We start from the raw sequence: 16,430 nt of genomic DNA, 5'->3' as shown, positions 1-16,430 counted from the left end.
ACGGCACGGGAACGTTAGAGTAATGACACGACGCGACGCGATAAATCTAATAATCACGGTTAGTGATGTATTGATAAGAGAGTTCGTTCGTTTCCCTTCTTCCCCCCCCCCTCTATTGAAAATCAAGATAAACAAACGAGCTTTCTGTGTGATTAATTTAACGAAATATTAGAACGTTTCACACATTTCGTGTACTCGCCGTGTAAAATTGACAGGGCCAGTGGTTATTAATTTTATCCATATGAGGAATATCATATGATGTATTTACTCCAATGTCATAATTATTTTGATTAACTGCAATCAGCACGAACGATTTATATGTGTGCGGTGTCTTCCTTTTACGAATAAATTAATTGCTGCTAACTAGACGTAGTAAATATCTATATTTTAAGCTCACTCTGTGTGTATGCCGATAGTATCTCTCAGATGGTATCAGTATGTATGTGTGTTCTTCACATAAATACCGTAGATATGTTCGGAGTGTCGCTTATACGAGTTGCGGTATTAATAACGTATTCACCCTCTTAATAAATTGCTACTCCACAGGGGTCGTTGTGCGACCGTGATTTCATAAAAAAATAAAAAATGATTATTAGAAGGATAAAAATTTCACTCGAGAACATTTCAGAAAAGTTCTATTTATTATCCCTCACGAGGATGAGTGGATTAAGAGCATGACTTACAATTTTTCTTAGGATTGCAGAGAATGTGGAGTGATAAATTAAATCGCTGGATCCGGAGATAGATAGAGATACATACGGAAATAGATACATACGTACATCGAGTAAAGTACGAGTGGGAATAGAAATGGAATAAAAATCGTTGATTTTCAATATATAACGTATCGCAGATTTTTAACTTTGAATATCATTGAAAGTATGTACAGGCATACAACGCAGTTCGTGCCTTTTCGCGAGTTCAGATTTGCGACCGAGGATTCGTTAAGTCGGGCTTTCACGGGATATCGATCCTCGCGGGTGACGTGAAGAAAGTTAAATTTCTCAGAGGAGTGGCGGAAAACGCGAACGTCGGTCGGTCCCTAAGACGAAAGTATCAGAAGGGGGGTTGCGTCGGTCCCTGGCGTACGAAGCCGGCGAAACGAGTTCAAAATCCCTTCTGCCGAGCGAAACTTGACGCGAGCCGGACAAGGAACGGACCGGTCGGCGCGACCAGCCAGAAAAGTTGAAATTATAAAAATTTCAGATTTCTGAGCGGTTGACACGTGACACGACGATTCATACTCAAACAGAGAAAATAAGAATCTCTCTTGGGAGTTTGCGCGACCGAGTTTCTCCCGTATCTCCCAGATGCTCGCTCGGAGATACGATACAAGTGCAAAATTTTGGAATAAAATCACACATTCAGCGTGTTTCTCGACGTATTTAAATATTCTTTTTGTTCTCAAAAAATTGTTATTTGTTGAAATTATTTAATTTTTATAAGTAGAACCCCTTCTTTCTTTCTGAAAATTTCCAAAATTTCTGCAAATAAATTTGCAGTCAGTTTGCAATAATCTTTTTCTTCTTTTTCTGATTCTTCGTTATCTACAATTTTTTGCAGGACCTTCGTTTTGGGGCCTGATAAATCCACAGTGGTCTCTCTGCACCAAAGGGAGGCGACAGAGTCCCATCAACATCGAGCCGGACAAGTTACTCTTCGATCGTCACTTGAGACCGGTGCACGTCGACAAACACAGGGTAATCCATTTAATCTTTTAGTTTGCAAAATTGCAAAGCGATTTGCGAGTAGAGCTTTTGCAGGTATTTAGAACATACAAGCGTGCAACGAAGTCAGAACCTTGTAGAGAGAATTACAATTTGAAACTTTATTTAGCTTTAGTTTACGATTGCATTTTAAGTCCGACAACCATGTCGACGCGTAGTTTATAAAACTAATAAAATATATTTAATAATTTAATAATTAAAATATTTAAGCATTAAATATTTAAGCATCAAGATGCTTCGATAAAAAAAATGGTACTTTTTATTTCTTACATCAATCATTTCTCGGTCTAATAATCAACTTGTTATTAAAACTTCAAGGTTTAGAAAATTTTATCTGAAATAAAAAAAAAGTGCTTAATCTACGTATAAATTAATTAATGACATACAAAATTAATTATCGTGCAAAGTATCTTGACGTAAAATATGCTCTAATTTAAAATTGGCACATGTAAAAAATTGCGCATTAAATTTCAATTGGAGATGCTTCAGCAAATTTACAATAGATATTTCTACATTATTTACCGTAGTTTGTCAATTTCCGACAAATTAAGATTTAACGCAACAACGTATATCATTGCGCGTTCGAGTATGATATCTCGGGGAAAAGGGTGCGAAGAAGTAAATCCCGAAGTTCGGTCCCGTCCCATGTGCACGTCCACTTCAAATGAAGACGAAAGAGTCGTCTGATGGACGCTCGTTAGTCAAGCGGAGTACATACTGGGTGTCCCTCAGCGGGATGATTAAATTGCTCGGGTTTTTGCGTTTGGCGGACGAATAATGAGAGATACCTCTCATTGATATTAATGATTTCCAAACGCGGTCACTCATTATGACTCATGATGCATTGTTTACTCCGGATGCGTTTAAATATGTTGACTATTGTGTGTAATTACGTGTCACGCACTATTATGCGTATTGCAGTTGAGTTACTTTGGTCGCTAAAGATCAGTGTATATATATATATATATATATATGTATATATGTATGTGTGATGTATGTATGTATATGTGTGTGTGTGTGTGTGTGTGTGTGTGTGTGTGTGTGTGTGTGTGTGTGTGTGTGTGTGTGTGTGTGTGTGTGTGTGTATATATATAAAGAACCGCGTTTTATAATTAAAACAAGTCAGAATAAAATTATAACATGTATGATAATTATTTTAATTATTTGAAGCCCGGTGCACATTATCTCGAATAAAATGAAGTATAAATGGTATCGCAGCTAGAAAAATAAATGCAGTATACGTTAATGAAATTTCATAATTACACAATGCAACTCGATTCACATACTGAATAAATATATGATTCTGTTTAACGTTAAATATAACAGCAATTTTCATTTTACATAATTGTGTAGCTTTTATAATGTAATATGCACGCTAAAATTTCATATTTACTGAAATTCTTATTTGATGAAATGGAAGAGAATTATTACATTATGTAGAATATTTTCACAATGCCAGATACAGATACAGATATGAAATTATATATTTTTTTAATAATCTTACAAAATTCATGCGTGATGATTGACTTATATCGAAACATATTATGGTATAAACTCGGTAAGAATTTTGCATCCACTTATTAAGGCGTCCACTATTTCAACTAATATTAACGTCGCGAAACTAAATTAAAATTAGAACATCGGGAATGATTCATTTGCTTCGAAACACCTTTCGAAAAGCAAGAGTAAAATCAGGTTGGCTACCATAAAAGTATTCCCAGGGCTGTCGCGTGATAGTAATGGATTTGGAATTCACCGGCGAGAGAGCTGCTCCACTTTCCCGCTGTCCATTTTTCACTGGCCGAGTTCGTTGATTCGATAATAAAGCCATTAATTACGAGGCCACCTATTTAACGCTGATTTCCGCTCCATCAAGGAGGATGCCTCGAAGAGCCTCGGGGAACGTTAATTTTCCATTAAGAAAACATTTATTCATCATACCATTCGTCTCCTCGAAGCCATTCGGCTCGATTTGACGAATAGTAACTTTTAATAGTTTTCCAGCGGAATAAAAGTATCCGGATATGAGAGTTTCAGAAAACGACATTACGACAAAATGACGTACTTAAGGAGAACGTTTATTGCCTTTATTGTCGGGACTGCATTTCTTACAACCATATTCGTTATTTTGAATTTTCGCCTATCTGCATGTACAAGTGACTCATGCATGTGGTATGAGCGCATTGAAGAATATATTGAGGGGTCGAAAGCCGTTTATAAATGCATGAACGAAAAGTCTCTGTGAACTTTCGATATAGAAGAAGTATGAACTTTCGATGTAGAATGGAAGAACTTGTAACGCGCGCGTTGCTCGATTTACATCTCCATTTATATTCTCATTCATGTCTTTTTGCTTTCGGGATACAACTCTATAATTCGAATTTTACAGAGAGAATAAAAAAAAACGTTGCGGAACGTACACGTGGACGTGGAGGATTCGACGGAGAGGAAAAATGAAACGCGCATTATTTGCTTAAAACGTCACATTTTATTATTATTTATGTAAAAATTAACGCGTGTGCCATTTCTTTTTTATTTGATACGCGTTACTTTTCACTGCACGATTCTCCGGTTTGTTGTACAAACTCAATAAACTCGTAACATCCTGTCGTAAATTTCTTCATAATTACTTGTATTTCTATCAATTTACGTCGCCCGCGTTCGTCGTATCGTTTTGTTCAATTCTGTCGATTCTATGTGCTCCCGCGTAACGTTCGTGCCGATATTTCTATCGCGGCAGCGAAGCGTTATGTGGTCACCTCTTTCCTTCTCGTGTTCAATGCTGCTCCCACCATTTTCCACGGGACATGCACCGCGCGCTGGCATGGGTCGCGGTCTCGGGGCGTTATTCCTCAGAAAAGCGAACATGAAAAATGCTCGCGTACCGTGACAATGCCTTCCCTCTCGGATACGAGTCTCGCAGACGGATACGAGTCCCGCCGCCCGTATTTCGCCCGTCTCCTCATGCGAGACGCTGACCGAAAACTTCCGCGCGACGATATTGCCCGCGAAGGGATACAATAAATACGGCGCGATCGTGACAATAACTCTTTTGTACCAGATGCAAGCGACCAGAACTGGCTCGCGACGAAGATATTACTGCGGCGTCGCTGTCTCTCAATGTTGGCTCCTTTTATCGCGTTTCGTTGCCCCTCGGTTTTGCCTGTATAAGATAAAAATGCGGCTGTATCTTTGATAATCTTTATCGCCTCGATAAGAATAAAACGATAAGTACAGAACGCTTCGTTTGCGACTCTGCTGCAGGTTGGTGGAAAATTTGCGGCGGACAAGTTTTCGATGACAGATATTTGCGAACTGATGAATTTCATAGGAAAAACTTTTCTTCCACTTTTCTCATCTGTGGCTTCGCCCTCACATTATTCTAGGCATTTCACTTATTTCTTCGCGACTTTACCCGCGCTCTGGAATATATTCGTTCATCTTGCGCGTTATTCAGCGCAACCAGTTATTTGTCCACCCACCCTATTCGCGGAAGTCGTAGATATGATATCTATTTCGCATCCCGTTCCTGTTGCCTCCGGTTCACGGAAGAAAAGAGAAAAGGGAGAAAAGTGCGCATTCTTCGACTTGGCCGAATGCAGACGGAAACCACAAAGTGTTTTCCGCGGAAATGCACGTGAAAAGGTTTAAACGCTCTCCCGAGGTGGTGTATCGTTCGCCCTGTCGTCCTCTCGTCCTTGTCGTCGTTTTCTTCTCACCCCACGATCTCGTTTCCATTGCTTTTTTCGCTACCGCTTTCTCATCGTAGAGTCAATCTTTTCCACGTCGCCGTCAGTAGCCGCGCGTAGTTCTCACGAGCCGTACGAGCGCGAGCTACATCGTCGCCGGATGCATTCCGCCGCGCTTTGAAACGAGCCACGGACGGGACTCTTCATTGTTTGCCTATCCTTCGGAGCGAGCGCGGCTTCCTTCGTGTGCGCGATGGGAAGCGCTAAAGAGAGTTCTCTCAAGTATCCTCCTACCTCTTGCCACGCTGTTAACCGCGTCGACGCCATTGCGCCGACCCTTGCCTCTTTCATTGAAACAAGCAGCGTGAAACCGCCGAGAAATCACATACGGCGGTAAACACACGAAGCGCAAAGTTTTTGAAAGTTTCATTTCAAGCAGGAATCAAGGAACTCGGAGAAAAAGAATTAAATTAGCAGCGAGATAAAATGAAAATTTAAAGTGAAGGAGAGAAAAATACATGTACATATAAGAATACATACATCGTTTCGATAAATTTTTTCTCTTTTTTGCTCTTTCTCGGAGAGAATGTGCACATTTTTCGGTTTCTTGCAAGAATGAGATTCAAGCTCGATCCTCAATTTGTCGGAAACGCGTAGAAGGACGAGATGAAACTGGGCACTCTGTGCGACGGAAACCGCAGTGACGTCACACCTGGTCCCGCCTGGTCCCGCTATTTAAACGCGGTCTCGGGCCGTTTCATAGCCGACGCCAACCGACCGACCGACCGACCAGACCGACCAACCAACCCCCGTTGGTACGACTGAGTCGTGCGAGACCAGAGGGGACCGGAGGAGCAGGGGACCTCGTGAATTTATACGCCGTTTAACCCGGTTAAAACTTTGGCACTTAAATTAAACAATAGAACGAACCGCGCGCCCCAGCACCTCCTGGAGTCGAACGTACGTCTTCGGCTCAGTGGAGCTTGCTGCAGCCGTTTCATCTCTCTTCCTTTACCTCTCCCTCTCCCTCTCTCTCTCTCTCTCTCTCTCTCTCTCTCTCTCTCTCTCTCTCTCTTCCGCCCAGCGCCCGTTCGTGGCCAGTTTGCTCGCGAAAACGTCTATAGATCGTTTCACAGTATGGTAACAGTCGAAGATACGGCAGAGATACCATAATTTTGCTATAGAAACTCACGTTTTCGGTGAAACCTAATTTTGCCCGGTCAATTTCTCTCCGATCCCCTTTTCGCCATTGTTCCATCTGCTGCAGTTCGATAAGCTCGTAAAAAGGATTTTAGGATTTGATTAGCGATATTTTATCCATCGTTAAATTTTGATGAGCATCGATGTTCTGTATTGAAATATACAGAAAAGTAAGATGTCTTATAATTATTGAAGCATATTAATAACATATTAATAACAAATATTTTAATAATTAATGTAATAATAATTGTAATGAAATTAATTTGGAATAAATTTTTTGGAAAGTAATCCGGAAAGTAATGAAAGTAATCTAGAAATTGTGTAAAGTAAGATTGAGCCATTCTGTATCGACGTTACTTTCCCGGGCCGTCGTAATTTTATTGCAACAAGTGATCGAGTAGATTTCGGTCGGAACGGCATCGGGCCTTTACGAGCTACTTCTATCTCTGGCGCGCACTAAAGCCGCCGCTAACGGCCCGTCGATACCACAGTACGTTTCTTCGCACGAACAATTCCCTCGCGAAACTGGCGAATTGTATGTGTATACCCCGGGTTTCGCCATAATCGAAGCTGTAACGAGCGCGTTCTCTTACGTCGCGCCGGAATTGCCAATTCCCGGACGTGCCTCTGCGGCCAGCGCGCCATAATTGAAGCGGCACGTTTCGATAAACTCGATCGTAGAACGGTGTAAGAAACTGTCGCGCGGCGCATGAAATGACGTTAACCGTCCTATAAACAGAGCGAACTGTTGGTTAACCGTGCGGGAAAGGGCCACGCAAGCGAGGGAGCTTTTCGCATTCCGAGTACCGAAGGAGCTAAGGGGGACGTACGTGAGTCGCGTGCGGGCCCGATTCCGGTGGCCGCTCGATTCGTGTTAATTACCGGACAATGTTGGACTCCGCGTAACCGGCTTTTCGAGGTCTTTCGTGGCGTTTCCACTAATCCCCCGACTGCCTTGATTCTCGTTTCACGTGAAAGCTCGATCCTGCTGCTGTACGAGTTGCTAGTAATTCTGATCGGGATTTGTCCTCGATCTCTTTCTATTTCTTTTTCTTTCTACCGCGATCTCTTCGTCTGACTAGAGTTCATTTCTGCTACACAGTCTCCGATCTCGAATGAGGATCGCATTGCGAAAGCTCGTGGCCGAATATAACGCCTGCCAGGTCGCGTATTATGCAACTAAATCCATTTTTCATAGTTTCCGAATTCCTGGAGCGTAATCGCGAAATTGCAGTCCGTATGGAAAGCGGATTTAGCGAGTTTTGGCAATCTCGTAAACACTCCACGAGAACCAGACTTTACATCAGGGGTCTGGCGCGCTCTTAACTAAGCACTAGCCCAACCCCTTCCTGCGAAACTCGATTATTCTCACGACTTCTCCCAACCGGCATTCCCATTACCCGAAAAAGGAAGTCGTCGGTCGGGCCGGTATTAATCGTGAAACATCGCCGCGCCGCGAAGTCGATGAACTTTAAGAAGATTTGGCGCCACGCGCTTCTTATATCTCGACGTCTACCCGTTTTCTCTCCTCTCCCCCTCATCCCTCCTCTTCCCCGCCCCGTCGACCACCATTCCCCAACATCGTTCGTGAATTCTGCAGCTCCTGTGGGAACAAAATGGGAGTGGATTCTACGGCAGCCGGCCAGAATGCGCAATGACGATTGTTCGGACCGAGGCGGACGACTTTGCGGAAAGCGGCGAGGGGGAGCATAAGGATGGAAGATGATCCACCCTCGGCCGAACTTTGAGTTTCGTCGAAAGAACGGCGGCTTTTGTGCGCCCATTCGAGATCGCGCGGAACTACCGTGTTCCGCTGTGAGTCTTCCTTCCGGTCTCTCGCCGAGTCGCCTCCATTGATCCAAGTTCGGAGGCGCTCGGTACCAGAGAAAAAGGAATTCGGGCGGACGAAAAAGACGAAGGGGGCGGACGAATTATTTCTGGCGACCGGAGGGGTGGAAATCTATCGCGAAATAATGAGTTATGCGCCATTGACTCTTCTCTACGCGTCGAGGGGAAAGTCGTCGCGCCACCTCGCCTGTTCGCGTTCATTTCTCTCTGTCATCGCAGGGGGGAGAAGGGGAGGAAAGAGCCGCTGCTCTCCCATATCTTAATGAATTCGGGAGGAAACAGCGATGAAGGAATCTTCGAAGTGAGAGTAATCGATATGAAATTGCTTAAATTTAGAGCAGCCTATGGCGTTAATTGCAATTTTCGCATCGCAAAACGAAATTATTTATTGTAATTTATAGATTGTTATAGCTAAATAATTTGTCATTTTACTAAAATTGAAAAAATGACGCTGCAAGATTGTTAAAAAACGTTTTTACATGCAATAAAATATTGGTTCTGATTTCTGTCCTCATCTTTTATTGATTTATAAGAAATCTTATCTCAAAAAGATTCTATATTAATGTAGTAAGTTGCGCGAGAAAGAATCGTCGTCGTGCGCAAAAGACGAGTGGAAGGCTCGGGGCACCGAAAGGCGGTCAGAGGGGCCAAAAATCTATTGCAAAATAATAAGTTATCTCCCGACGACTTTTGCCGACGTGTCTTCCGCGGCTGGCTTCTCCCCGAGGTTACCTCATTATTTCTAACTGATGACGCCATAATTCAGGTTCCCGGCGACGTACAAGAAAATGGACTTCCCCGGCCTCGTCTTGCACTTTGCCGAGCTCCTGTGCGACATGGCACCGTGTCTGGTTTTGCTATTCCGTCCAATTAAATGCCTAATCAATTATCCAGCGGACGACGAGTTGCCGCCCTTTCTTGTAGACATCTTTGCAACTGTGCTCTTATGCAGCTCATTACGATAAAGCATGCGAATCTCTCATTGTTTGCGAATCTCGTTCCAAAGTGCGTCGAATTAGTGTTAGAGACCCTTCACGTTAATGCGGACAAAAGTCTGGCTTAGAAATAAAAGACGAATTCATATCGAATGTAACTATAAACTGATATGCAATCACAATTTATAAATTTATAACGACTTATTTTTTAAACATCGTCAAACTTAATTAATTTCTAACTTAATTCATCTAATCGTATTTATTACAGTTTAAACATTTACTCTCATTATTGTTATTACTCGGGAGAGTACGAATTTTGTGGACGCATAGCGAACTTTCTTTCCGTTTTCGGTATCCATCAATTAATGCAATTAGACTACTGTCTAAATGAATCTATTTAATTGCATTCTGCTCGCCAAGTTTATTATTGCTACTAACAAACTTCAATCAATTTTGCTTCCAGATTTCCGGACACTTACATAATACTGGGCAATTCCTGGTATTTAGAGCAGACAGAGAAGCGAAGATACGGGTTAATATAACGGGTGGTCCACTCGCCTATCACTACCAGTTCGAAGAGATATATATTCACTACGGAATGGACGACGGTCATGGTTCCGAGCATCGTATTAATAACTATGCCTTTCCTGCTGAGGTGAGTAGCACATACAATGTAGGAAATATCTCATATATGGTACATAGTATTACACATTGCCTGCACTTGAATTAGTAACAGTCAATTATTGCAATCGCAATATGATGATGGCTAATAAAATCCTAAGTAAAATCTGCATTATTATGAAAACGAAATACTTGGGTAATTAAATATATTAATTAACAGAGAAAGGATCGCACGCTTTAATTTGTATATTACATTCAATTGTTGAATTTGGCGTAAAACAAAATTAATTGACTTTCCGTAGCAATCTGAGAGATGTCTATTATATTTTTCGCAAAGCCGAATAATACATAGGTTATTCCCTTCGTAAATCCTACGAGGAAATTAAAGAGGCTAATAAGAGAGAAAGAAACCATTTTCGGATTGCTAGCTAATTGAATCGCAAATTTGCGATGTCTGTGTAAAAGTGCTTGCAATTTTTAAACATTGGATAAATGCCATTCGGAAAAAGAGAGATTCTATTTCGAGCATTAGTATGAATGTTAATTATAAATCAATGCATTTTCAATATTCATATTACTCTCAATGAATTCCCTTTTTCTTTGGAGAAGCTTGTGAGCTGTGTAAAACGATAATCGATTTCGAAATTGATACGTAAAAACGTTCCAAGTGATCGTTAAATCGAAACAGCTGATTACTAATCTGTGCTTCGAAACAGTTCACGTAACAGCTGATTCTGAAATCAGCATCGTTATTCAATTTGCAATAATGAAAACTTTAATATCGAAATTAATACATACATCCAGTTTTAGCGTTGATTATTGAAATGGATTGATTCCAAAGTCAACATGCGCTTTTAGTAATTTTTGTTAAGTTTTCATAAATTAAAAATGTTATCGCCCATCAAGTTTGCTACTTTCTTGGAAGTTTTTGCAAAATATGCAAAAATATTGATTTTTATAAAAAAGGTAAGTAACATTTTGCAGCAGAATTAGTGAAATGGAAAACTTTTCAAGATTGATTTGAGAAACTTCGCACGCTTGTAGATTCGCGCAATTAGTCACGTTATTAACTAATTACAGTTTATTCTCTCCGGCTTTACAAGAGTAAAATGATACTTACAACTGCAATCCCGGGGTTTTCGGTTACGGCAACCACAAACGCGCGGTACAGACAATCATGAAATTCTAATTCTAAATCTACACCATTATCCTAGCAATCGCTTTACAAAGCGACAAATAATTAGAATTATCATGTAATTTGCAGTTTGCCAATTAATTATAACCGCAATGCAGTCGGCAACCGCGTCTGTGACACGGGCATGCAGTGCTTCCGGCCCTCTCGTAAAATTCTACATATTAGCGTACGTGATTTTATTCGCGAATGAACAGTACGTAGAATCATCGCTGTAAAATGAGAGCGGAGGATGACCTGGGAATGACGATATAATTAATTGAAATTAATTACGTGCCGGCAACGTAATGAGACAAATTAAACATTCGATAAACGGGACATGACGGTGGACCAATTAACTGTGACCCGTTTATATCTCTCTGAAGCAGCTCCTCGCCTTCCTTTTGCAATTTTCTTAAACCCACAACGTAATGCCGCGATCAGCTAACATTGACTTTATTGAGTATAATGATTGACATTATTAGATGTTTAATGATAATTTTATGTAAACCAGAGAAAACAGTGATTATGCTGCGTAAAAAATACTAAAGCATGCAGTAGGTGAGCGGCTGATGCAATGCTCCTTATCTGATTATTATTACATAGGTATATAACTAATATGATTCAAAATGTAACTATGAATTATTATTAAGTATAAAATAAAAGATGTAGTAAAATAATCGAAAAAAAATCATCTAAAATTTTTAAAACATTTTGCAAGTTATTGTGAATGTAAAGGAAAATAAAAGTTACAATTATATAACATTCTACCTAAATTAATAAATTCATATACATAAATATAAGTAATAAAAATACATTATGACATAATACTAGTAGACAGAAGATACAATATAATAATTAAAGCATGTAGAGATATAAATTAAGGTATGATATACTATAATTGTAATGCAAACATATTATAATTGTATGATAAAGATAGTAATTATTACAATTGATTATAATGTTAACAAATTATAATGCAGCAAACAAAAGCCTACCTGACTAAATAGATATACAAATAAAATGCAACAAATATTAGGTATACAACACAATGATATGTTACTCGCAAACTAAAGTGAAACATAATGAAATAATTAAAAAAAATATTGCAAACAGAAATTTGCAAAGAAATTAGAATATATTTGAATGATTTTAAAAGTATAATAACAAATAAGTTATATGTAATCACACAAGTGATATGCATTTAATTTCGTTCAGTTTAATTGTATATTGACAAAACAGATAAATCAATTATAATGCAGAGTAATGTATTTAGTTACAACCAATCTAAAGGAAAAGGAAAACGATAGCTAGCATATAGAAAATGGAAAAGAATTATAGAATTTTATGATGGAGTACGAGGGGGTTTTAAAATTTTACTGAAAAAGACAAGAAAGGTTGCTATTGATGACGAGTATCTGAAGACAAATTAGAATGAGAATCTAAGTTGAAATGTAATAATTCATGGAAAAAACATAAAAGTATTTGAGCAAAGAATCCTGTAAATCAAATTTGATCAATACTTCAAAGATGGACAATGAAACGTTAGCAATATTTACATATCTGGAGGAAGAAGAGGTTGAAAAGAAGAGGTTATAGCATATTGTAATGTTCTGTCGACATTTTTAGACAAAATTGTTGCAAATGCGATAGTGGCATTTGAAAACTTTTAAAATCTACTTCGTGAAAAAATATTGATATGTGAAGAAAATAGATAGATATGATATAGACAGGAAAAAATAAAAGCAAATTGTGATATTCTTTGAAAGATAAATTGTAATGGAAAAATTTGCCCCAGGATGCAGTCGAACGGTTTCCACACGAGCGGTATTATCAAGTCTGCTAAAAAATTAAACTTCCGAAAGCGCGCGAGCGCGGTTGAATCGGCGGAAATGCAATATCGATTAGTACTTCTCGTAAATACAGGTCGAAGGATACTTCTCCATCCTTTTTTCTTAATGACTAAAAAGGGCAGATTAATGAATCCGCGCAACCAGAGGTAATTATCGAGAATCGATAATCAAGAAGTCTAAATGCATTTGTAGGATGTCGAATCGATGATACGACCAACACGGATTTCTCATTTATTAAAACTCGGTGTACGTAAAATTCAATATGCCAATAATAACCAACTTCCTCGTCGCAAATCCTCTTAGATAGCGGTAATGAGTTACAAGCATTCACGATAATTAAATTCGTGTACTGCAAATACTGTTAAATAAACGAGCCACTCTAATAATAATACAATTTTTACTTATAGCTTATTGTATATTGATTAAAAAAAAGATTAGATTTTTATTTATTTATTAAGTGTTAATACAACACGTTAATTATCTCATTAATTATAAACAGAAATTGATTATAGTATGTACATGTTAAGAAAAGAATGACTTTAACAATAATTTATTATCATAATTGTTTTTTTTTTGCTTTTTTTGCACATTGAGGTACATTAAATCGAGGACATTATATTGCTTGACCATAATGTTGCAGCTAATATAAGTAATTTATTTAAAACTATTTATATTTATTACTTTATTAAGATTGATTTAAAATCGAGTGCAATCTTGCTTAATATTGAATTCAATTTATATTGAATGCAATTTGCAGAAATCCTGATAAAAGTAGTTCTCTTCTATATATAAAAGCACGATAAATAAAATAAATAAAAAACAAAAGCACAATAAATGAAATAAATCTTTATGAAATTGCGGCATAAACCATTTATCGAATATAACATTTTGAAGAAAAACGTTTCTCTAACATGTTTTTATTGCCATCAAAATATAATGTTACGAAGGAATAGTTTTTAAAATTTTCCAAACTATTTTATAATGTCGATAAAGCTATCTTTATTTAGAGATAAAACCCATTTCTCCAATTTGATTCAAAAGCATGATATATAAGATACGAGGAAAATTCAGGGAATATCGATCCCATATATATTTTTCCGGATGTGTGCGTGTGATATCAGGCGCGATACGTGAATGGAAGAATGTTGAATACCATCTAGCTCAAGACACAAGGAATTTAGATATGCAGTTTCCGAGTTTTAGGAGTGTATTTTTATTTCGACGTGCACAGGCATCCGAATACATAGTTTCCATCTTGATGCGCCCGGCATAGATTTTCCAACAAATCGCACGCTAAAGAAAAACTCGTGGCAGGGCACGTACGTAAATCGCATTTTTTTTTCTCTTTTCTCGTATCTATTAAAATTTGATACGTCATAATTTAGCGCACCAAGAGAGAGAAGGGTTACGGACGCATTGTTATTTTGCAAGACACACAGGAAAAGTGTCAAATACGGCCGGCCATTATATCCTTGCGTCCCCGGTGAGGAACGGGCTTTCAATGGCGTCGTGAATCAAAGCTAGTCATCTACCATCGCATGGTCTACCACCCCTCTCGTCTAGCTCGCGCCTCTCCTCACGATCGCTCCTATATATGCCTATATAGAACACTGACTACGCGAGAACATACGTGAATTAATTTGGTAGCTGCAAGAAGCGGTAAATTCGGTGTACTTTTCTGCTTACCGAATCGACCTTGATTGAAGAAGAGTTTGTTTTGCTAAGTTAAAGAAAGAAAAAAAAACACGTCAATATTAAAATCAAGAAGATTTATTTTTATATCTTATATTTTTCTTTTTCTCTTTATATTTTTATAAAGAAAGAACTCTCTTAGAGACTCTCTTAGAGAGAGTAATCTTATTTTACCACGCATGAATTTCCTCAAAATTATCTTGCACCAAGTGCGGGTTGTCTTTAATTAGTAAGATACATTCGTCAGGCACTCTGGAGCTGTAACACTGAATTTCAGAAGTCTAGGGGATAGTTCGGAAGGTGCGAATGTTAGGTAGATAAATATAACGCACGATAATCGCGCCGCATATAACATTATAGTCAATAAAGAGGGCATAACATGTTTATTGATCATTAATTCAGTATTCCCGGCGGGGTGAGTAAACACAATTACATTCGGCACCGGTATGCACGGTGCATTATGCTAGGTGTGTATATAATCCACTGTGTGTTCAATAGACGCTTGTGTATTTGATGACAAAAGTTACTCGCTTAATTTAGAAAGAGATCGTTTTCATTGAAAGCACAGCGGTACGTATCGGAACCAAAGCTGCAAAATTAAATTGAATGTCGAATCTCGATCGTCGATTCGTCGTCCCTCGCGGTTATAAAATCGAAATTTCTGACAAAATTGCAATTTATAATACGTCAACATATTCCTCGGCCAAAAGTTATATCTACGCATGTAGATATCTTTTTTATTATAAGTTTAATTCTTTTAGCTCGTTTACGACTATCGCAAGGAAATGAACGTTTTTTACGGATGGTCCATCAAGCAGAGCTAACAGCTTCGTGCGGGCGACTACACGTGCGCCGCACAAGCACGTTACACGATTTGCATTCAAATGTAACAGTGGCGTCGTTAACAGCAACGGCGCATTAAAAAGCCGAGCGATTAATCAGCGGCGGTGAAGGGCCCCGCATAGTTCCGTAGCGTCAAAGGGATGAGAATAATTCAAGCTGCTGCTGCGACGACGGCGGCGGAGCATCTTGGTCGCGTAAACACTTGGCGGAAGGGGGTGGGGGAGGGCTCACTAGATCACGGTTAGCCGTTGGCGGTGTACATAATGAAATCTGCATTAATACGTGTGCTGAGAAAGCCCAACGGGAGAGAGACAGAAACTGGCGGTGTGGGCACGGCGGTCATGTGCGAGCGGGGGCGGGTTGGCGGTTTGGTACGGTGGTTAGCGGCCGGGGGGCCGAACGTCGGTTTGGCGAGGAAGGCTCGGTCTGAAAGCCCTAGCTCCGGGAGGACAAGGAGATTCCAAGAGCCACACGACACTCGAGCGAGTCTGACCCATTACCAGCGTGTTTGAGGGACGAGCCGCTTTGATGCCGAAAGCCTACTCGAGGAGCAGCTGATGGAGTGCCTCGAGTGCGCGCTCCTCGAATGGGGTCCGTCTCCCCTGTCCCTCCTTTCGCGTCGCGAAACGGATGTCCACGGGCGTACCAGGCTATCCACCCCGGCAGACAGGCCCCTGTCGAGACCGTTCGCGAATTTATGGCCGCCGTGCCCTGCCAAATTGGGCGAACTGCGCGCGTTGTGCGTGTTATTGTCCGCCATCGATCACGTAAGAAACGTCGGCACGATTTTACTCGATACGTCTTCGAGATCGAGTCAGGAAAGATTTACTCAAGGAATGTCATGCGATACGAAT

At 39.7% G+C, this 16,430-nt stretch overlaps 1 protein-coding gene across 2 annotated transcripts in view; it reads left to right on the top strand.

Annotated features, from left to right (window-relative positions):
* The window catches only part of LOC105205752 (carbonic anhydrase-related protein 10), a 135,100-nt gene that overhangs the window by 84,435 nt on the left and 34,235 nt on the right, over positions 1-16,430 (top strand). For both annotated transcript variants that reach the window (XM_011175251.3, XM_011175253.3), the window contains exons 3-4: positions 1,561-1,697; positions 9,860-10,051. In XM_011175251.3, the coding sequence (XP_011173553.1) occupies positions 1,561-1,697; positions 9,860-10,051 (329 nt within the window). The remainder of the gene's footprint in view (positions 1-1,560; positions 1,698-9,859; positions 10,052-16,430) is intronic.

The sequence above is a fragment of the Solenopsis invicta genome, chromosome 5 (genome assembly GCF_016802725.1).
Source record: "Solenopsis invicta isolate M01_SB chromosome 5, UNIL_Sinv_3.0, whole genome shotgun sequence".
NCBI lineage: Eukaryota > Metazoa > Arthropoda > Insecta > Hymenoptera > Formicidae > Solenopsis > Solenopsis invicta.
This window is presented reverse-complemented; position numbering and strand designations above follow the sequence as displayed.